General features: G+C 39.0%; 1 protein-coding gene across 1 annotated transcript in view; it reads right to left on the bottom strand.

The window, feature by feature from the left end:
* LOC139445113 (proton myo-inositol cotransporter-like) overlaps positions 1–24933 on the bottom strand; it is a 105589-nt gene continuing 80656 nt past the window's right edge. The window contains exons 2-9 of the mRNA XM_071226207.1: positions 17213–17372; positions 13702–13913; positions 13005–13116; positions 11693–11856; positions 10564–10678; positions 9605–9846; positions 7806–7958; positions 1–6192 (exon numbers count right to left, since the gene is read on the bottom strand). Of these exons, the coding sequence (XP_071082308.1) occupies positions 5966–6192; positions 7806–7958; positions 9605–9846; positions 10564–10678; positions 11693–11856; positions 13005–13116; positions 13702–13913; positions 17213–17372 (1385 nt within the window). The 3' untranslated portion in view covers positions 1–5965. The remainder of the gene's footprint in view (positions 6193–7805; positions 7959–9604; positions 9847–10563; positions 10679–11692; positions 11857–13004; positions 13117–13701; positions 13914–17212; positions 17373–24933) is intronic.

The following is a 24933-nucleotide window of genomic DNA, read 5'->3' as shown; positions in this document are numbered from 1 at the left end:
TCACATAAAAACAGTTTCAACACAAATGAAGTTCATACAGTTTACACCAGTATATATAATATAATGTACACAAAAAGTATGTACCAGCAATGTTCTAGAGATCAGCTATCACAATACATTTCAATTCAGTCTATTAACAATAACAACATACAAAATCAACGTGTCAATATGTTCCACTATCATATTTGTACAGATATGATAAATATATAGATACAGGTTATTCATTTACTCTGTTGCAATAAAACATTCCCACAAACACTTTGTATAGTGACTGTTTTAGTCATCTGAGTTTACACTGATATATGGCCGTAACACATGTTCATAACATTTACTATTTAAATTACATTATCTGTTAACAGTTCAACAAAAAATATAATTAATTTCACTGTTCAGCAATCTGTGCCAAAACCTCTTGAGTCTTAGTAACCAGCTCTTAACATGATTTTCAGTAGATATCAGTGTTATTATATGGAATATTAATTAGCTCAGCTTACTAGACAGAACAGACTTTGACAAGACTTGGGCTTTGGACTAGTGGCTAAAGTCAGTCAATCTCATTAAAATCAGATCTTAGTTCTGATTTTAATGACATTGATGTCACAGTCTGGTACAGTGGGGTCAGTGCTATGCTTTGTTCACTGAATCTTTATCTACATATTGTTGTCTACAATGATAGTGAGTTACTGAAAGCACTGTTAAAAACATGTCCACTTTATACTAACTACATATTGTGGTCTACAATGGCAGTGAGTTAATGCACTTATAGCACTGTAATTTATAACCATGTTCACTGACTCCCTACTGAACCTACATACAATAAATCCTTGAATAAGTGCTGGAGGTTAATTTATGTAAGAAGTTCCTGACACCAGGCATTATGTGTCTTCTTGATGTCATGAAATATTTCAATCAAGATTTCACCAGGCAATTTTTAAGGCAGTTGCTTATTTATGGCAGGCATTTAATCGAGGATTTATGGTAGCTGATGAAACTGTTCTCCAACTGAAAGCACCATGTTTGTTTCAACCTTGCCATGCCCAGTCTACAAACAGGCAGTGATAGAAATTATATATATAAAGCATGTCCTAGAAGGTTATTGCTATACAATTTGAATAAAGTGACCTCTAATTTTTAACCTTAACATTAGGGTTATGATGAGGTAGTCTTAACTTTGATACTTAATTTCAAACTCGATACAGGCAGATGAACCATTGTGTTATTTATAAAATACTTTTATTTTATCAGAAGGTTGCAGACAGACTGATTGTTCACACATCTAAGTACACATACATGGGTAGTAAGGCCATAACAGTGGAGAGTCATCTTCCAGTCTTTATTAATACACTTTGCTTCTACAGGGGTCCTCTCATACAGGAATCAGTCAGGGAAGCAAACTATTACTAATATATCTTTCAGATCTGTAGACAAAACTGCAAAATATATTTAATAACAGTGTTTTTCACCAAATATTTAAATATTATTTTTTTAGGCATTAGTGAATTTTCAAAACTTTTTTTTTGGCAAGTTATCAAGAATAAAGTCCTAGTGTTCTTGAATACTTCTTTTAGCCACATCAACATATCTACTGTATTTCCTTGATTAAATGCTCGGATGTATATTGCTTCCAAACACACTTTAACCTTGGTGTTTAATTTCAAAGATAATAATGATGAGAATACCGGGCACAAAAACTACCAGGCGTTTTTAATCAAGGAAATATGGTAGCTATCTGATAGTTGTGAATTCCCAGAGTAGAGATAAATGGTTCAGTGCTGATTTGTCCAAGTGTGGCTATATTATAAGGCAAGTATGTTAAGATCTCTGCCTATAGATGTACAGAACCTTCAACTAGCACAACCTGTTAATCAGTTTTCTCTTTTTCCATTTCAGCACCAGGGCATATTGCTACATTGATGTTACATATACTCATGCATATAAATCTCACCAAAAATATCTTTAATACAATTACATAATCTAACACAGAGAGCAATGGTACTAGGTTTCTAATTCAAAGATTAGTACAAAATGTAGTTAAAAAAGTACACAAACCTTGGATTTGATTAAAAACATGTTTCAATAAAGCATATCTATGTGTTAAAGCTATAAACATGGTGGCTAGAAATGGATTTCATCAGTGGGATCATATTCATATCCATAACCCATCACTACAGAGGCAATAGTAAAAAGATGAAAACAACATCAGTTAATAGGTAACCCATAATATCAAGAACTGATCAAAATGAAAAAGCACAGTGTATTGTGACCTTGGAATAAATAAATGTCATAGGAATCACATCTATTGGTTACATTCTATTTAATGATGCTGTGTGTTCTAATGCTATGCATAGTATGTGCGTAGCAATACATCACCAAGTTCTTGAATCATGCATGCAGGACTCCGATCTATGACAGGTACTTGAATCATGCATGCAGGACTCCGATCTATGACAGGTCCTAAAATCATGCATGTAGGACTCCGATCTATGGCAGAACCTTGAATCATGCATGTAGGACTCCGATCTATGGCAGGACCTTGAATCATGCATGTAGGACTCCGATCTATGGCAGGTCCTAAAACATGCATGTAGGACTCTGATCTATGGCAGGTCCTAAAACATGCATGGAGGACTCCGATCAATGGCAGGTCCTTGAATCATGCATGGTAGACTCCGATCTATGGCAGGACCTTGAATCATGCATGTAGGACTCCGATCTATGGCAGGACCTTGAATCATGCATGTTAGACTCCAATCTATGGCAGGACCTTGAATCATGCATGTAGGACTCCGATCTATGGCAGGTCCTTAAATTACCCGTGTACTATCTTACCCCCCAGACACCCTGTACTATACATATAGGGTCAGTTGTATCTTAGGGTAGTCTCAGGACTAAGTTCTTCATCATGCTTACAGGTCATAGTAAGATCTACTATTGAACAATCTGAGAATCTGCCCTAGATCTCAGTCCTACCATAGATCTGACTCTCACATATATATGCTGTCACAAAGTGAGGTAAGAAAGTCCATACATGTCTAAGGAAAGAAAGATACTGAGAAATGTTGTCACCAAGTACAGGAACGACACAACAGTCGTCAAAAAAATGTATCTTTCTAAGTTGATCTAACATTGACTAAGAGACACACAGACGTTCTGTTTTCCGCCATTCTTTTTTCATGTTCTTCAAGTTACCCAAATTTTGGAAAAAGAAAAATAGAAAGGAAAGTCAACTATTGAAAAGAAATTAACCATAAACCAACACTGGCTATCCTTTTTTTGGATTAAATTTAGACTCTTGACTCAGTGCATAGTAACCAAGAAAAAAAGGAAAACAAGAAGTTCAATAGGATTAGAGACATTGCAAGAGATTCACTACCCATCAAAGTAATTTACTGTGAGTCTTTCATGACAGGTGATTGAATTCAACTATATAACATGATGACAAGCCAATTCTGGCCATAAAGTTAGGTATCACACGTTTGTTCATTATAGTACATGTATCTATTTTGGGTTATCTCTGTACCGGGAATATTCCAAGGAATGTGACACTCTGCCCCGTAGATAACACACGGTTGGGGTGATCAGCCAACCACGTAATTACGTGAACTCGTATTTGGACACAATCGCAAAATCATATTTCAATAATAGATTGTGTGATCTATAATTAACTGATAACCAACAAATATTTTGGAATTCAGCAGTAAATGAGACATATGGTACATCTGCATAAGGTTTTTTATTATATAGTTATACCAAGGTTCCGTCTGTCCGTCCGTCCGAAAACTTTGTCCGCATGATTTCTCTTAAAATATTCAGTGGATTCATCTCAAACTTAGTACATATAATCTGTGTCATATGGCGGCATGCAGCCAAAAGAAAAAAATAGTTTTTATTAATTTTCCATTTTTTAATGAATTTTTCAAACCCTAACCCTATCCATTATTTAATTTGAAACTACTGACACACTAGGCGGGTCGGGGGTATAAGTGAGCCACGCTCACTTTTGCCCTTGTTAACAGACATTTGAGACTGTCAGTATTTGGATTTGTTGCAGTGTTGATTGTCATGTGTATAACTGATAACATGCCTTAGAAAGCAGGGAGGTCAGCAACATCAGATTACATATAAACTTGACCCACGTGCTCTCTCCTTCCACGTGGCATCATTTTTATCAGATAGTAGCATGTTTCCCTTGTTTATGGTCCACAACCATTGCATACATTTTTCTTCATATTTGTGTGTCAAAAATAGTACATATGAGAATGCTTGTTATCTTGGTTGCACATCCAACATTTAACACCATGAAATGCCCAAATAATAAATGTTTTTTTTTATGCTGCAACAGACTGTTCAACTGATGAACAATGCAGTATGTGATGGCATCTGCCTCTATCATAGTTTATAGCTGTAGTGTCCAAGTTCAGAAGTCATAGTTTATAGCTGTAGTGTCCAAGTTCACTATCATAGTTTATAGCTGTAGTGTCCAAGTTCAGGGTCATAGTTTATAGCTGTAGTGTCCAAGTTCACTATCATAGTTTATAGCTGTAGTGTCCAAGTTCAGGGTCATAGTTTATAGCTGTAGTGTCCAAGTTCACTATCATAGTTTATAGCTGTAGTGTCCAAGTTCACTATCATAATTTATAGCTGTAGTGTCCAAGTTCACTATCATAGTTAATTTGTAGGAGCAGTAAAGAACCAAATAAATGTACATTGAATACTCCAAAGAGAAAATCAGATTGATGTACAGACCTATTCTGTTGTGAACTACACCAATCTCTATCTTCTATGTCACACCCTGGAACAGATCTAGTACTCAACAAAATACAAACAGAACACTCTCTTGTATAAATGCATGAGGTCAATTATGATATGAAACCCTCTCAGGTGATGGACAAAATGTTCAAAATAAGAAATAATAGAACAGTTTGTCAAAATATTAGACCACCAGCCACTTCAAGCAGCAAAACGGATTTCTTCCTAACAACTATCATTATTGTGAAAACGGCCATGGAAATGCAACATTAATATCAATATCTATGTTCCACACAGAGATAAATCTTGAAGACCAAGTGAAACATGTTTCACATGTCAAATACATCTGTCACATTTCATTACAACACTACTGTTAGTATTCAGCATGTCATTGGTGTCTTTTGACAGAATGATACATGTATACAAAGAACAAAAGAAAATGTAACTACCTATATCAACTCCTTGTATGTATTGAACTATCCACACGGGCTATCTACACTATGCTACATTTATACACAATATAGCATGATAATATAATTCATAAAATAGAATTTGATCACACGTATCCCATATGATTTGTACACCCTCCAAGGATGGACACCATGAATCACATCCAATTAGTCCATCACTCACTTCGGACAAGTGCTTTATGTGACACAACTACGGTATTTATGTCAGACAACAACTTGTCCATCCAAACCATCACTAGTTTGTGACTATCTGACTAGTGTCTGTGTCTAACCCTGCTTTCAGTAAAGTGTCATAAATGTTTGCACTCCCTATTAGACACTACAGAATGAGATCAAAGGTGAAATGACAAAGTTTTTGTATGAGGATTTTATATACATGAATCCAAATCGTTTCTCTTTCCCTTCCTTCCTACAAACATTTGGAAACAGCTTTAACACGCATAGTCACCACCTTCCTGTATTGGTATTAAACATAGTATTTTTCAAATTAGATATGCAACATATTTCAAAATAAATTATAAACATATCCATTGTCATAAAATAATATTTGTTCACACTCAGTTAAATTCACATCCTTTACTAAAGCAGAGCAGGTATACATATTTATATTCAATAGATACTCCTTTGGTGATATTTCAATCCTAATACAATTCTAATACTTATTGTTGTGTAGTGTAGAAGTTTATCTCTTTTCTGAGTCAGCTAGTTTATCATCGCCGGGTCAACAGATTCAAGTCGTGGACAGGTCACTCTGGGGACTCTAGTTCGGATTCTCGGCCATCCCGATTGAGGCCACGTATGTGGACGTATTGAACAGTCTTGGTGTTATAGTTGACTGGGGGTCCGTCCCCCATCCAGGACCGAGCAAACAATCCTTCCACTTCCTCGAGTGTCTTGCCCTTTGTCTCTGGTAATATCATTGCTAGTATTATTGCACCAAGAAAAGCCAGGCAGGCATACAACCAGAAAGTACCTGGAAGATGAAAATATGCAAATTTTATACATGGGATAGTTTTGTTGTGTGAAGTAAAGTAAATTTTGTTGTGTGAAGTAAGTTTTGTTGCTTGAAGTAAAATTTTGTAAAGTCAAAGTCCTTGGGACCATCAATGATATTCAGTAACAACAACAGCAACAACAACAACAACAACAACAACAACAACAACAACAACAACAGTTTGTTAAGTGGATAGCTCCACATGCATTGTATACTCTAAGCACTACGTTATTAACTGTCAATGTATAAGTGTTCATTTGATTATTTATTCTCAGCTGCATGTGGAGTATACAACCCAAGCTGCCTGTGAGGTGCTAGAAAGTTAACAATCCTGTTGCTATTTCATCCTACCGGGTACCCATTCAATGCTGGGTGAACAGCGTCCTATTTAGAACAAAGTCACTTGCCCAAGAAGACGGCACATGTGTTGCATGTGCTTCAGTGTGGGGCAGGACCGAAACCCAAGAAACTGCCAGGAGTCAAACCGCTGGACAGGGCATACCCATCCAAGGACTCTCTGTGACCAACTTTAAGTAACTTCACCTCATTTGTAACCTGTGCATTGTACACAGGATGACAGCCAACCTAAGTCTGTATCATAATTTGTCTTTAAAGATTAATCAAGTATAGCCTGGCCTCATGAGGTTTCACTGTGTATCAAGTACTTCACTGTCATACACTGAACTAACACATTACTAGTGTAATACATTCAACAATAAAACCATACAAGAGATCTTTTATAGTGATAAGCTTTTAAAAAAATCTTACTTCATATCTACCTGTATTGATAAGGAAATCATATCTTGATTGTAAAAAATATAGTTTAAAACCCCCTTGAAAAGCACTCCAAAATATACAGTATTTTATGGATCTTCACTGATGCAGAGTCATTGAAGGGAGTTAACTCTGTTACACTTGTTTACATTTACAGACAAGGTATGTGGAAGGGCTAGGACGAGTCCAAATTTACTACCCGGGTACCTGACCCCCTATTACCTGACCCTACCCTGTGAATCCACTGTAGGTTTTGAGAGTTGGGAACAAAATGTCTGATTGGGAATTGTTGAGTCCTGTCAAAAACTATTCAGAAACACATATAAAATGATCTGATCATGCATACACTGAAGTTGACTAAAGCTTTTTCTTTACTGTAACATATAAAAGTCAGCAGGAATGCGTACATAGTCAGAAAGAAATGTGAACATTAGCGGATTGTCACCATTATTCTTTTCGTCATTGAACAATATATCATGGACCAACCACGGTCCAGGTAGATCTGTGGGTCCAAGTCAGGATCCACTTGTCCCCCGTATTCAGAGTTACCCCTCGCAGCCCTAATAAGGAGTATCTTTATCTGTTTCACATTTACAAGAACGTTTTCACTTGAAGTCATCCAGCGAGTGAGTGAATTTGATGTTACACAGCTTTTAGCAATATTTCAGCAATATTACAGCATGGGACACCAGAAATGGTCTTCACACATTGTACCCATGTCGGGAATAGAACCCGGGTTTTCGGCGTGACGAGGAACGCTTTAACCACAAGGCTACCCGACCACACCACCCCACCTAAGTAAGAACACTATGTATTACCATATCTTGTGAGTGTCTCAGTTAGACTGATGAAGGACATGGACACAGCCAGGTTGAATGCCCAGTTGGTGAAGGTGGACACTGCCGTCCCCACGCTCCGAGCCCACAGCGGGTAGATCTCAGAGTTGATGGTCCACGGCATGGGACCCATACCTTCAACGCAAAAAAATCAGAAAGTAAGTAACGAGTAAATAATATTTAATATTCATAACAAAATCACAGCATTTGCTTTCTTCAGAATTCTCTTTCTGCTTGATTATGCTGAAATTAGAAATTATTGTTCAAATTGTGACAGGATGCAGGAAATAGATTTCCAGAAATAATTGGATAGCGGGTCCTTGACTATGACTGTTCACCAGCCAGTAGGCTTGCTCTTGTAGAACGGTAACAAATTAGTTTGGCCAAAAATAAATTACAGGGACTGGCTGTTTCATAAATGTGCTCTAGATAATTATTAAAGAAGTGTTCACTTCATGTCTTTACTGGTTAAGCCCTTAAGTTTGTTTGTTGTTTACTTCTTCACTCAACAATATGCCAGCTTCATGTAAATAATCAAGTCTGGACCAGACAAACCAGTGAGTGATGTCATGAGCAACAGGCCAATGAGGTATGATGGCTTTGTTATCACTGAGCCTGACAAACCGATCAATTGATGCCCTTACAATCAACACAGGTTGCTGGGAACCAATCACTGAGTCTGACAAACTGTTCCATTACGTCTTACGATCAACACAGGTTGCTGGGGACCAATCACTGAGTCTGACAAACTGATCCATTACGTCCTACAACCAACACAGGTTGCTGGGGACCAATCACTGAGTCTGACAAACTGTTCCATTACGTCCTACAACCAACACAGGTTGCTCGGGACCAATCACTGAGTCTGACAAACTGTTCCATTACGTCTTACGATCAACACAGGTTGCTGGGAACCATTCACTGAGTCTGACAAACCGATCCATTACGTCCTACAACCAACACAGGTTGCTCGGGACCAATCACTGAGTCTGACAAACTGTTCCATTACGTCTTACGATCAACACAGGTTGCTGGGAACCATTCACTGAGTCTGACAAACCGATCCATTACGTCCTACAACCAACACAGGTTGCTGGGGACCAATCACTGAGTCTGATAAACTGATCCATTACGTCCTACAACCAACACAGGTTGCTGGGGACCAATCACTGAGTCTGACAAACTGTTCCATTACGTCCTACAACCAACACAGGTTGCTCGGGACCAATCACTGAGTCTGACAAACTGTTCCATTACGTCTTACGATCAACACAGGTTGCTCGGGACCAATCACCGAGTCTGACAAACTGTTCCATTACGTCTTACGATCAACACAGGTTGCTGGGGACCAATCACTGAGTCTGACAAACTGATCCATTACGTCCTACAACCAACACAGGTTGCTCGGGACCAATCACTGAGTCTGATAAACTGATCCATTACGTCCTACAATCAACACAGGTTGCTGGGGACCAATCACTGAGTCTGACAAACTGTTCCATTACGTCTTACGATCAACACAGGTTGCTCGGGACCAATCACTGAGTCTGACAAACTGTTCCATTACGTCTTACGATCAACACAGGTTGCTGGGGACCAATCACTGAGTCTGATAAACTGATCCATTACGTCCTACAACCAACACAGGTTGCTCGGGACCAATCACTGAGTCTGATAAACTGTTCCATTACGTCTTACGATCAACACAAGTTTCCTGGGGACCAATCCACCCCAAAATGCCCACAGGGTTCAGTTATAGCACAGTCAGTGTTTCCACTCACCTGGAGCAAAGAAGACCAGGTACAGCACAAGTCCCACCATCGGCATCCAGGAGTACTGGGTGGGGCAGTAGTCATAGGCCCAGGTGATGGCCCCTGGGAGTTCGCTGGAGTTGCAGCGACCCTGTGTTGCCAACCAGGGATTGTCGTAGCTGGTTGGTAGACATGACGAGTTGGCAACAGCGTCACCAGCATCAACATAGCAGAAGCCACAGTTTAGGTCACGACGGCAGTCATTGCAGATTCTGGAAACGAGTTGTAGCTAGTTGTATGCATTTAGTATGACATCAATCTTGAAAATTACCCGCAGTGACACAAATTGTCTGTAAAAACAAATAATGGATGTTATCAAGATTTATCATCCAAAACTGGCTTCCACAGAAGATATTGCTTGGGTGAGATCAATGAAATTGCATCACAATTCTTGGCAGACTATTGTGACATCATCATATGTTACCATGACATCACAATCAAATGACATCACTTATCTCTCTACCACTGATGTTGATTGTACTTTTTCCACTTAAGACACGAACAACTTACAAAAGTAGGATGGATGATTTTGGATGATAAACAGAAATTCACCCTTGTGTCTTTTGATATGAAATATATATACTCGTCAATAAAAGTGTCAAATTCCTCAGCAAGTCTTGGAGGTTTATTGACTTATTGACTCGTTTATCTGTAATCTGTTCATACTTCTTGATGATATATTGGATATAGCTTAATAATGTTCAGTTGTTTGATCCCCTGGCTGCGTCATACTGAAGTTAAAACATGGTATTTGTTGTTACCCTGCCTATAGCACTCGGCATCAAGGGGGAAAGACAAGGACTGCTTGGCTTGGAGCCAGTAGTATCTCATTTGGCTGGCACTATAAAATCTATATTAGAATCTTCAAAACAACGCTAAACCCCATGTCATCTCACCCCATCTTTGAAATCCCCTCACATGGAACTCACCTGTATCTTGCACAGTGGGATTCTGCAGTGGAAGGCTCTACCAGATCTATAGGGGGCGTGTTGAGGGCAGACAGGTGGAACCCAACTGCTAGCCAAGCTAAACTCACTATGGCGCCTGTAAAGTCAGAAATACCACATGAAACATTCATCCAACAAAAATATTGTACAGAAAGCAATCTGTTATGTACTTAAGTGACAAAATACTGTATTTATCTGACAAAATTGTTAAGATTGATATCGCACTCGAGTGAAGTAACAATTTATGCCCGAACTACTTTCAATCTGCTTCAATGACACAATGCTTTTTAGAGTAAAATTGTGAAGATCCATAAGAAAATACATGCAAAAAAAGTCTGTAAATACACACACACATGGCTCCGAAACATTAGATGTATTACACTTTCAGATGTGAAGAGTCAAGACTTAAGGTCATAAATGTCAACAAAGGAGACATTAAAGTATTAGATACTAGATCTAACATTTCAATAAATGAATGCTTTCAGTAGAATATTGGTACCTCAATTATCTGTCAGAAGCATAACAATTGGAAATATACTGATGAAAAGAAATAAGGGAACACAGATACAAAGCAGAAACTATTGAGGGGTAGTAGGAGTTGAGATGTGAGTAGAAGGTTTGTGATGCACTAATGCACAGAAAATAATGACACCCCCCACAATGTCCATGTCAATTTTTTTTCCATGAACCTCCCTGAAAAGACAATTATGTAAAGCACTTTATATTTTACCATAAACTGTCTATTTCTTCATGACCCCCCCTCCCCATCCCCGAATATGTGTATCATTTTTATGACCCTCCCCTAGAGACTGCCATATTTGACCCTCCCCTAGAGACTGCCATATTTGACCCTCCCCTAGAGATTGTCATATTTTTTGGTGACCCTCCCCTGATTCCCTCTGCCCCCAACCCCCACTCAAAAAAAATAAAAATAAATGACCAGTCCCTAAGGCAACAAAAAGCATTCATCAAAAACTTGTTCTCTTGTTGTTGGAAAGAATATGAATTTTTTTTCTTATCATGTAGTTGACTTAAATGATTTCTCCAGTTTGACGGCACCATAAAAGTTTGGAGGAAATAGGAAATCCCATCCAAGAATATGGTGACCTACCCATAAGACTTCCTAATGTCAGTGGGCGTCGCCCAATCTTCTCTACCAGATACAAGCCAAGAAGAGTAAACAGGAAGTTGACTGCAGCTGTTACCGCTGACAACCATATTGCAGCTTCATCACTCTTGACCCCAGACATGCGAATAATGGTGGCACTGTAATACCTGGAATTATGGGAAATGCATGAGACATAATTACTCCAGCTCCACAACGGGCTGACTTTCCCTGAAGCAATAATTACGTAATCAGTTTTGGTCAGTTTCACTCAAATAAACTTCCTTCATGCTGGGTATGACTGGCCTCCGTGCTTATTGAACACATTACCGGCCTGACTGACACCAATTTCCTTCAAAAGCAACTTCTCATGGTGTAGTGACTGAATGAAATTCTGAGACATATCACTGGAGAGGGTATCGACCGATTCATTCAAACTATGCACTTTATATTGACGAGGAAAAATCATTCACAGACAAGGTCGATAACAGACTCAAGGCAATTTACTCTGAATGAATCTCACTGATTGAGCCATCTAACAAATTATCGCTATACTCTTTCTCCGTCTCCTACTTTTATGAGATTTACAGTGAACATGGCTTGGTAAATGCCTTTATCTCAATTCTGTCTGTACGATTGTGAAAGTTGAGATAACAGTATGGTATGTTTTAATGCAGCGGTGATTAGGGAAACAGAGCCATTTCCTGGACAGCCAAATCACCACATGAGCTACAGATGCCATGGTTGTGCATGTCCATGTCGGGTAGCATGACCAGTGGATGAATACAGGCATGGTTCAGACATGCAAAGGGGATGTCTTACAAACTGAACAAGAATCGGTCTAGACATCGTTCTGTAGTAGAGATTCTCTCAAGATAATCTCTTTCATAATGAAAACAGATTCTTGTTCACAAATTATTCATGATACCATCACACTGAAAAAGGACAAAAGCTTTGTTTAGAGAAGTTTTAGATAGTGACAAATTCTGTTGATATAAATAATCAGTGTGAATGTCTTGAAAACGGATCTGTCATAACTGTCTTTGTCAAGAGTATATGGATAGTTGAAACTTTCTCCATGGCAACTCGAGATCTTGATCGAGTGCAATGACTGTCATAACTCCAGTCCTCCAACACTGATTTAGGAGGATTCAAATCATTTACAAATTTATTTGGCTAGCTTTCAGAGTTTATTAGGATGAAAGTAACTGATATGAAATGTGTCTGCGATATGCCTTATTCCAGAAGTGATGAGTGAGAACATCAATAGAACTTGGTCCCTGTGTACAGTGCTCCGCAAAGATCATGCAAGACTTACATGACTGTGTTGATACCAGCTACTTGCTGAAATATCTGCAGACTGCATCCAACTATCAGTGCCCTCCGAATGGCTGGAGTCTGGAGCATCTGGATGAATATTGGTTTATGTGCTGAAAAAGAAATCAAATATAAATATGCTCTTCACAGAAAACAGTTTCTGCATCACTAATCCCCCCAAAAGAAACACATACTGCTCACTTATGCTTGGGATACCATCAGAAATTATCAGTTACGATCTGTTATAATGCAAGCTCTATCACACTGCATGTTCATCAACGTACAGCTTCAATAAGGGTGCAGGAAGGAGGCATCAGTGTGAGGAGCTTTGGTGGAAAACTTCCAAGTTGATGTACATGCAAGAGAAGAATGGATAACAGAAAGAAGGAAGAGCAGAGGGCAAGGGGGTGGGGGTGTCAAAAGAGAGAGGTACAAGAAGGAAAGAGAGGAGATTTAGTCTGGGATTTTTTATAAAAAATAAAATAGTTTGTCCTCAGATTTTACATAATAAATAATCATCCACTGGACATCCTGGTTGTTCTAAAATAATGTTTTTTGCTTCCACAACTAATTGTTTGGCTCTCCCATACAATTTAAAAAAATGGCAACCTGTGTCCTGACAGACACACACACACACACACACACACACACACACACACAGTATCAAATGGTTGGTCCACTCATGACTGTCAACTGACCTCTGGAGGCCTGCTGCTGTTTGATCTCGGTACATGTACTCTTGATGCTGTCAAACTCCTCCTCAATGTCCAGCTGCCCCCTCATGGACTGCAGCACCCGTCTCGCCTTCTCCTCCTTCTCGGTGATGATCAGCCATCTTGGACTCTCCGGCATGAACATGAAGCCAATGAACTGGATCATAGACGGTACACAGCCCAGTGCCAACATGTACCTGAAACATCAAACCAGTCTCTGTCATGCACAGATCAAGGATAAAGCAATCAACAAGAAAACAGACGGTACACAGCCCAGTGCCAACATGTACCTGAAACATCAAACCAGTCTCTGTCATGGACAGATCAAGGATAAAGCAATCAACTGGATCACAGACGGTACACAGCCCAGTGCCAACATGTACCTGAAACATCAAACCAGTCTCTGTCATGCACAGATCAAGGATAAAGCAATCAACTGGACCATAGACAGTACACAGCCCAGTGCCAACATGTACCTGAAACATCAAACCAGTCTCTGTCATGGACAGATCAAGGATAAAGAAATCAACTGGACCACAGACGGTTACACAGCCCAGTGGCAACATGTACCTGAAACATCAAACCAGTCTCTGTCATGGACAGATCAAGGATAAAGCAATCAACTGGATCACAGACGGTACACAGCCCAGTGCCAACATGTACCTGAAACATCAAACCAGTCTCTGTCATGGACAGATCAAGGATAAAGAAATCAACTGGATCATTGACGGTACACAGCCCAGTGCCAACATGTACCTGAAACATCAAACCAGTCTCTGTCATGGACAGATCAAGGATAAAGCAATCAACTGGATCACAGACGGTACACAGCCCAGTGCCAACATGTACCTGAAACATCAAACCAGTCTCTGTCATGGACAGGTCAAGGATAAAGCAATCAACTGGATCACAGACGGTACACAGCCCAGTGCCAACATGTACCTGAAACATCAAACCAGTCTCTGTCATGGACAGATCAAGGATAAAGCAATCAACTGTTTTACAGACGGTACACAGCCCAGTGCCAACATGTACCTGAAACATCAAACCAGTCTCTGTCATGGACAGATCAAGGATAAAGCAATCAACTGGATCACAGACGGTACACAGCCCAGTGCCAACATGTACCTGAAACATCAAACCAGTCTCTGTCATGCACAGATCAAGGATAAAGCAATCAACAAGAAAACAGACGGTACACAGCCCAGTGCCAACATGTACCTGAAACATCAAACCAGTCTCTGTCATGGACAGATCAAGGATAAAGCAATCAACTGGATCACAGACGGTACACAGCCCAGTGCCAACATGTACCTGAAACATCAAACCAGTCTCTGTCATGCACAGATCAAGGATAAAGCAATCAACTGGATCACAGACGGCACAGACCAGTGCCAACATGTACCTGAAACATCAAACCAGTCTCTGTCATGGACAGATCAAGGATAAAGAAATCAACTGGACCATAGACAGTACACAGCCCAGTGCCAACATGTACCTGAAACATCAAACCAGTCTCTGTCATGGACAGATCAAGGATAAAGAAATCAACTGGACCACAGACGGTTACACAGCCCAGTGGCAACATGTACCTGAAACATCAAACCAGTCTCTGTCATGGACAGATCAAGGATAAAGCAATCAACTGGATCACAGACGGTACACAGCCCAGTGCCAACATGTACCTGAAACATCAAACCAGTCTCTGTCATGGACAGATCAAGGATAAAGCAATCAACTGGATCACAGACGGTACACAGCCCAGTGCCAACATGTACCTGAAACATCAAACCAGTCTCTGTCATGGACAGGTCAAGGATAAAGCAATCAACTGGATCACAGACGGTACACAGCCCAGTGCCAACATGTACCTGAAACATCAAACCAGTCTCTGTCATGGACAGATCAAGGATAAAGCAATCAACTGTTTTACAGACGGTACACAGCCCAGTGCCAACATGTACCTGAAACATCAAACCAGTCTCTGTCATGGACAGATCAAGGATAAAGCAATCAACTGGATCACAGACGGTACACAGCCCAGTGCCAACATGTACCTGAAACATCAAACCAGTCTCTGTCATGGACAGATCAAGGATAAAGAAATCAACTGGATCATAGACAGTACACAGCCCAGTGCCAACATGAACCTGAAACATCAAACCAGTCTCTGTCATGCACAGATCAAGGATAAAGTTTAAAAGATCATATCTCTTTTCAGAAAATACACATATCAAAATTAAACTTTCCACTGCACCTCTTCTATTAGTATGGAAACTGTTACCTAAGTTTGTTACCTGATGAAACATTAACTCTAAACACATCATTTTTCCAAATGAAGGAAAATTTCACCTGGAAAAGGATCACAATGTGTGTGCACTTAAACCTTGGGGAAGTTGTGCTCCATGATGAGGGGTATAGGGATGACACAAGGGGACATAGCATTTGCCTCTTTGTGTTTTTTCTGAGACATTTGATATGCCAAGTTTGTGGGCATCTGTTGCACATCATTTTTATGTTTACCACAGCGCCGTTTCATGCCTTTGAGGGCGTTACCAACAACTTGGATCCTACCACAACCTACCTCGAACTGGGAGGCCAAAGATTACAACAGCGTATCGTTACATCTTCGCAACAGGTCGGTCCCAGCAACTGAAATTGCAGGAACTGTCCCAGGTCTAGGGAGAGTGTCCACACAAGAAAGTGGACTTCGTGCAAGAAGACCTTATGTTGGACCTGTGCTTGTAACGTCATCATTGCCTGTCACACGTTCTTTGGTGCAGAAACGTCCAAAGACGGAATTGGAGAAACTGGCAAAGAATTTGGTTCAGCAATGAATCACGTTTCCTGTTGCAACGTCATGATGGTAGAATCCGAGTCTACAGACGTCGAAATGAGTGCTACGCCCGTAACTGTGTTGTTGAGGTGGACAGATTTAAAAAGTACGGACCAGACAATCCAGTGATTAATATTGTGAGCCACAGTCCACATCATCATGATTATGATCAACCAAGTAACCAAACCTGACCACTTGATCTATTTGGTCATCTTTCACGACCAGCATGGGTAGTTGGGGACTATCCTAACCCTAGTGAATTGTAGCGTCTCACTCCTCCACTCCTGCCATCTTGTCAAAAGGGTATAATGGTATAATAGCCCAGAAGTCTGGATACATAACTGGGTATATTCCTGAATTCAGCCATTAACATTTGGTAATCATGCCAAATATATATATTCCCATAAGGCAATGCTTTATCATAGTGTTAATTAAAAATATATATGGTTTTGCAGCTGTAGCCTGAAAAAATATCTGGTTTCAAAAACAAAATCCAAGGCCCTTCCCCTTGCGAATACCAAATTGTCGGTACCTAAAGTCTTTGCAGCGTAAATAAAAAAACCTTTATGAACCAAAGAAATATGTCTGAAATGAGTCCAAACCTTTAAGTCTACTATTTCATACAAGAGCCAGAAACCATGAAATACAAACTATCCGTACCTCCATCCGTTCTGAGTGTCTGATCCAAATATTCCATCCACAACATTGGCCATGAACTGTCCAAACGCCACCATTGCGATGTTGGTGGACACCAGTGACCCCCGGGCATAGGAAGGGGAGCATTCCGCCAGGTACATGGGGATAGTTGTTGACGTCAGTCCTGAAAACACACAAATATACATCTAAATCTGACTGACTCGGGTCTCCGGCGGGACGAGTGAACGCTTGAACCACAAGGCTACCTATGGCGCCATATTGCTTCATGCCGTGGCATGAGTTAGGTAAGGTCCTGCATCAACACAAGAAAGACATAAACGAGTATAGGACATGGTGTGAAAATGAATTTTCATGATATGTACTAGAGTTCACAAGCCACTTATCATGTGTGTTCATTAAAACTTGTTTCCATAAAAAGTAAACTCAAGTGAAAAAAACCCTCACTGACTTAAGTGCCACTGATCTTAAATATATCATAACTGTTACTTGAATTATGAGATTCTGTGTGGATTCTGGGCAAGAATTTATAGGTCTCCAGTAACCAATGCTTGTTGTAAAAGGCGCCAAAATGGATCGGGTGGTCAGGCTGACTGACTTGGCGGATTGCATGCCAACATCATACAGATCGACTCAAAGGTTTAACAATTACTCAGTTTTCTATGGGAGCTCTGGATCTGTTCTGACGACAGCATAGAGCATAAAAGATTCGTGAATTACTGAGTTTTCTTTGTGAGTTCTGGATCTTTTGTGTAAATAATCTGTCAGATACACACCACCTTTTATCTTTATCCTCCATCATGTTTCCAAACACTAGTCTCCTCTGATCACACACAGAGCAGAACGTTTGATCAGGGAGCCAGTACGTAAAGCCAAGGAAAAGTCAGGTACAGTGCAGGAGACATGGCTTCTTTCAGTAACTCATCCTAACTGACACACCGTGTAGTAATCATCAAAACATTAAAGCAAAACATATGTAACAAGGGGAAATGAGCTCTTTCATGCCATGGCAACAGAAGAAGACATTGATCTGCCACTAAATCTCAGGCTGTGTCATGAAGCACGACAAGAGCAGCCTAATCATGTGTTTCAGATAAAACTGCATGTTGGAAATGACATATACCAAAAAAACCCAGATATTTCTTCCTAGGTTATTTAGTAGATTATCATCAAGTTTTTATCCTGAACATGCCAGGCAGGAGGCATTTAATTTTGCCTTTTAATTTCTTTCACAGAAAAATCATTATGTGTTGTTTTCATACAATGAAGTACACTTGGTGCAATTAGATAAGGCGACAGTCACACATTCTTGTCTATTATGATTCTCTAGTTCCCCTTCCACTACGTCTATCATGAGCCTATGTTAAAGTACGGGAGTTGCGATAATCTTATCGTAAACCTATGAGTTACGATCATCTTAGCACTACGCCTATCATAAAATATGTGAGTTACGATCATCTTAGCACTACGCCTGTTGTAAATCTATGTTAAAGGATGGGAGTTACGATCATCTTAGTCCAACGATTATTGTAAGTCCATGTTTAAGTATGGGAGTTACGATCCTCTTAGTACAACACCTGTTGTAAACCTATGTTGAAGTATGGGGTTACAATCATCTTAGTACAATGCCTAAGGTAAGATCATGTAAAAGTATGGGAGTTACAATCATTTTAGCACTACACCAATTATAAGCCTATGTTGAAGTATTAGAGTTATCATCTTAACGTAAGCCTATAATAAGTTAGGGGAGTTACAATCGTCTTAGCATTACACCTATTGTAAGTCTATGATAAAGTATGGGAGTTACAATCATCTTAGCACTAAGACAAAGTACCCCGGTAAGACATACATGTACTTCACTATTACTTATCTCATGTCCTGTAAGCACAGGGCCCTATTCTACAAAGTGACTTTTTGGATGTTTCTTATATATTTCATATCCAGGGCTATGATAATATTAGGGTAATGCTATTTTTCAGGGCATTATCATTTGCAGAAGCCTGAGGTCTTCCATTAACTGAAATGACCGAGGGCTTCTGCAAATGATAATGCCCTGAAAAATAGTGTTACCATTATCATAGCTAAAATGGATGCAATTTTTTATCAAATAAAAAGAAACAACAATATCAGGTTTGAAACATTTACTGCAATCAACACGAATGTCACTGACCCATATTTACAAATATGGAAACGTCATAGAACAAACCAGATGACGTCACTATTGAACGTGACATCAGCTATCCTATCCTATGACATCACCTAACATCGGGCGTGATAATGGCCCGTCGTCAAACAATATGAGGGCATTATCAAGTTACACTGGCCGGCTCATTTCTGATAACATGCGGGCAGTTTAATGATAATTCTATCCATTTTAGCTATAAATTCATCATAAAATTTTCATCCCTATCCGTCTCACTACTAAACACCCAACACTTTTCTGTCCCCAAGAAAAGAATCAAATGTCGCTTCTTTCTTTGATTCATGACTTCCAATATAAACCTAATCCACCAAACTTTCATGAATCAATCTATCAACAGATAATGTTACCGCAGACACCTTGAAAATCATGTTTGAAAAAATTAAAATATAAGAAATAAAATGTCTTACGACTCATAATCGAAATAATCAAATAATAAATACATTCTGCTCCAACATGTTTTTTCAAATGGGATTCTAAAAAATTCAGAATTGTGTGTAACAGCAATAACATTTTGAAACAGAGATTTCAAAATGAATTGAGTTCTGACCATTTTATTTTCAAAGAGAACAAATTAAATTTTTGCAATTTTTTTAACAAAAGTTTTTGTTGTAGGGTTGGTAATTAAATGCTAATATTTCCATTCTTAATGCATTAAGAATCAGTTTTATCCAAGTCAATTTTTGAATATAATTTCTTACCATAGTGAAGTGAAAATATGTTTGTTAGTGTTTCATGCCAGACTTTCTTTAGGCAAAGGGCCAGCTCCCCAGCCACCTTCTTGTGATTACTGCATGTTTTGGAAGCATTCAAGATGTATTGACCCTTGTACATATTTATCAGTCTTGTGGCTTCATCAGATTCAAGTACATACATGCAATTGCCTCGTCAGCCATCACGGAAAGTGTACTTTCATTAATACTGAAGTAAGGTATAACCCTCTCTATTTCTTCATGGACAAAGTTTCCTCAACATCAAATTCTCTTAATGCAGCTGGTAGTGTTTATTTAAGGGGAAATTGGTCAGAGTCATTTGCTTAACTGAATTTCTGTTCCTCGAACTACTATCAAATTGAGTTATCTCCCTTTCCACCTGAGTAAAAATCAATGTCACTGTCCTTATTTGGGCACCACCCCAATAAAAGCATGTTCATGGAGCCCAGTCTTGCATTAACGAATCCCGCCCGTCCCGCGCGTCAACCCACACTGATTGATTGTCTGCCATGCGACAGGTTATCAATGAGAATCTACATCTAGTGGGAGCAGACGTACAAATAATCAAGTAGAACTCACAAAGACACCCAGGACACTTGTATTTCTATTCTGGCACCAGTTCCTGGTATATTTAGCTCTTGGTGATGTATTATTGATAAGGAAAGTGCTTGTAGCAGGTTCAGTGTTGCCACTGAATTCTGAGTACAATATCAGTGTTGAGTGAAGCATGGTTTAAGACTTCAAAGACTCTAGGTCTGTTACTCAAATAATGGAGTTGCGTTCACTTACATTTTGTTAATGTGCAATTTAAAAGTATGAAATGTCTTTTCCCATCCCAGATGTGTAATATTGCTGTTTGATATTTAGATTTTATTTCATGTACAGTTGTAATAATGTATTGATTGGCCCATTTTTTTTTATTTAATGATTTGACTTTCATCCCTGCCCATTTCACGACCAAATCCCCAGCCGCACATTATTTTATTGTTCCCGAGTAGCTACAGATGAAACATAAACCACTTGATGAAATCCGTCATATCTATACAAATAGTCCTGTCAAACAATTAGGCTTCAAGTAAATCATGTTAAAACTTCACAGATGCCTTGAATACCTTGTTTAAAATAAAACAACTTACATAGAGCATAAAATTTATCCTGTATTAATACTCAATGTATTATGACCCAGATGACCTTATGTTAAACTGTTGAAAAATTAAATTGTCAATTAAGGGATAGCTCTTCATGCGGAAAGATTAGAAACTTCCCAGCTCGCTGCAACGTTATTAGCTTTAGAACGGTACAGCCAGCAAGCCATATCTTGCTCAGGTATGGGCAGACATATGTTTTATCCATGGGTCAGTACAACCAAACCTCATGGAAATCGGAAACAGTGAAAGTTTCGTGCCGAAATACTCATCAGGATTAAAATAAGTTCTGAAACAGAGTAAAACATTCAAATGTTTCAAATTCCGACTTGTTTCCATGGAAACAACAATGTCATTACCAAATCTGCAAAGGCATCACTTCATTGTATGTTAATACGTGTGCAGGATTTGCAAAGATGTAATGGTTTAGCTGTCTGTTCACTACATATTTTGGTTTCAAAGATGCACCTGTATTGAAAATAATCCCAAACAAACAAATCTGTTATCACGAAGGTACATAACATGATACAATTTCATTACTTAAATATGATGTATCAAACTGATACTGCAATGCATGGGTGTCGTATGTATGACTGCTGTCATTTCGTAACATTCAGAGCAGCTGCAACTTACGACCCAGTGCCAGATACTCATCTCCAACAAACCCTGCTTAGACTACCCAAATACCTCTTGATCTCCCCTTAATGGTTAACAACCTTCTTTCATGTCGTAAGAATTGATCCCCCACTCCCATCCACTGATTACTCAGTGAGCTCTCCCCCGCACACCTACGTCTGTCTATCATTGCTCCATCTCCCAGGGTTGCAGGAAATTGTCCATCTCTGATCAGTGCCAATGCCCCTCTCAGTGGCACTTTTGAAGAGTAGGAGTAACCACACACTCAAAACTGATGGCAAATCAATTGAAAATGGCTCCATTCACGTCCATGCAAACGTTACATCAAAAGGTGATTAATGGTTCATTAACCCATACAGGATGTATTGAACTGAGACGGATCCTATATCAACATCAGCAGCATAAAAACTAGAGTGTATGATGGATGGAGCATATTGCTCAATACTGGGGCATGACGAGGAGGTAGGAGTGCGTGGGTGAGTCTTCGTTGCCTAAACTATCTAGGTCTGAAATCACCCATTTACCCAACAGCCAGGAGTCGCAGTCTGGGTGAGCAACAAACTTCAGGACACAGAACCAATCATGTCTTGAGGTATCAGAAGAGATTAATGTGTCAATTCCATTCCCTCCACTACACCCATCAACAAGTGAAAGGTCTATCTAAATTATACGTTCAAGCCTAGCTAAATCAATTTCGGGAAAGGATAAATTCATGTTGTTGAGATATAAGATATTTCACTGTAATCCAATTCATAAGAAGGCCATGCTTTGGCAAAGAAAAGAAAAAGCCAATAAACTTGGAAAGGTGAAGTCAAATTAATATTGCCTATCTCCGCCTGATTCAATTTCACATCACTAGACAGTATTCAATACAATGGTCCCGTTTCATAAAGTACGTGACCATAGTGCTACGACGGCCTTCATACTTCAGCATAGACACACAGTCGTAACCCTACAATTTCTTCTTTGTGAAACAGGCTCCATAAGTTCAACCTTTCCATTGCCCATAAGGAGAAGCATTATTATCGTCCAAAACTGGCTCCCAGGGGATATATTGCTTGGGTAAAATCAAGCGATATCTACATTGTAGATATTGCTGCAATGAATTTGCATCATAATGCTTTGCAGACCATTGTGACATCATTGTTTACCATGAGGTCATAATCAGAATGACATCACTAATGGCTCTGCTACTGAAGCTGTTAGCAGTACTTTTTACACTAAAGAAACTGCTTATTACTGTCTACAAACTGAAAAAGTTGGAAGAATGATGTTGGATGATGAATAAAATCTTACCCTTCTCGTCTTTTGATGTAAAATATATCAACACTCTTTGATTAAAGCGGAAAAACTCCTTGGCAAGCCTCCATTTTTATTAATTTGTGTTGATACACTCGTGTGAGATTCTGTTTATCTTGGCATAAGGAGTGATCAGTGTAATGTCCTGTCTTATGGACCATCTTGGTCAGTTGCTAAGAAACAAGTGAAAGAGTGAGTGAGGAAGTGAGTGAGTATGGTTTTACACCGCTTTTAGCAATATTCCAGCAATATCACAGCGGAGGACAACAGAAATGGGCTTCACACATTGTACCCATGTCGGGAATCGAACCCAGATCTTCGGTGCGATGAATGAACGCTTTAACCACTAGGCTACCCACCAAGTGAAAGAAAACACAAGACAAATTGTCATGGTTAAATTGAGGATAATAACACTAAAAAAGAGTGAATGTAGAGCTAATATAAGCTAAGTGTTCAGGACAAACATATAATGGGCATCTGGTCAGCGTTTTTTATTTTTTTAATTAATCTCAACTTAATTGAAAGATGACAAAATAACACAAACAAAATGTGTTGTAATTGATAATATTGTCAATGAACACAAGTTGTTTTTTAATGTTGAAAAGAAGGCTATCTTTTCCACGAAAATAAGAAAATAAATGGCCTGGTACTTAAAATGTTCAGAATATTGTCTTCTATTTGCACTGAATGAAATACACACAGTACTGCATTTACAGCGAGACACTAGGGATTCCTTCTGGGACATAAAAAGACACCCATCTATATACGTACCATCTGATACATACCATCAATATCTATATCAGTCACTGCTTGGAATAGCTGCCACCTACATACAGTTGTACACTGGAGTCATGGCTGGAAACTGCTCTGACTTCCAAGATTCTATGAATGTGAAGACAATACTGATGATCTCTTTGTCCTTGACTACCAAGAATATACTGTGATATCGTTGTTCTTGTCTACCAAGAATAGACTGTAATATCTTTGTCTTTGACTACCAAGAATATACTGATATCGTTGTCCTTGACTACCAAGAATATACTGTAATATCTTTGTCTTTGACTACCAAGAATATACTGTGATATCGTTGTTCTTGACTACCAAGAATATACTGTGATATCTTTGTCTTTGACTACCAAGAATATACTGTGATATCGTTGTCCTTGACTACCAAGAATAGACTGTAATATCTTTGTCTTTGACTACCAAGAATATACTGTGATATCGTTGTTCTTGTCTACCAAGAATAGACTGTAATATCTTTGTCTTTGACTACCAAGAATATACTGATATCGTTGTCCTTGACTACCAAGAATATACTGTAATATCTTTGTCTTTGACTACCAAGAATATACTGATATCGTTGTCCTTGACTACCAAGAATATACTGTGATATCGTTGTTCTTGTCTACCAAGAATAGACTGTAATATCGTTGTTCTTGTCTACCAAGAATAGATTGTAATATCGTTGTTCTTGTCTACCAAGAATAGACTGTAATATCTTTGTCTTTGACAACCAAGAATATACTGATATCGTTGTCCTTGACTACCAAGAATATACTGTGATATCGTTGTTCTTGTCTACCAAGAATAGACTGTAATATCTTTGTTCCTGACTACCAAGAATATACTGTGATATCGTTGTTCCTGACTACCAAGAATATACAGTTAACTCGTTAATCCGACAATCAGCTTTATCCGACACTAATGATGGGAACCGATTAAATCAGTGCT

This window comes from Haliotis cracherodii, unplaced genomic scaffold (genome assembly GCF_022045235.1).
Source record: "Haliotis cracherodii isolate W230 unplaced genomic scaffold, xgHalCrac1.p SCAF_6, whole genome shotgun sequence".
Taxonomy (NCBI): Eukaryota; Metazoa; Mollusca; class Gastropoda; order Lepetellida; family Haliotidae; genus Haliotis; species Haliotis cracherodii.
This window is presented reverse-complemented; position numbering and strand designations above follow the sequence as displayed.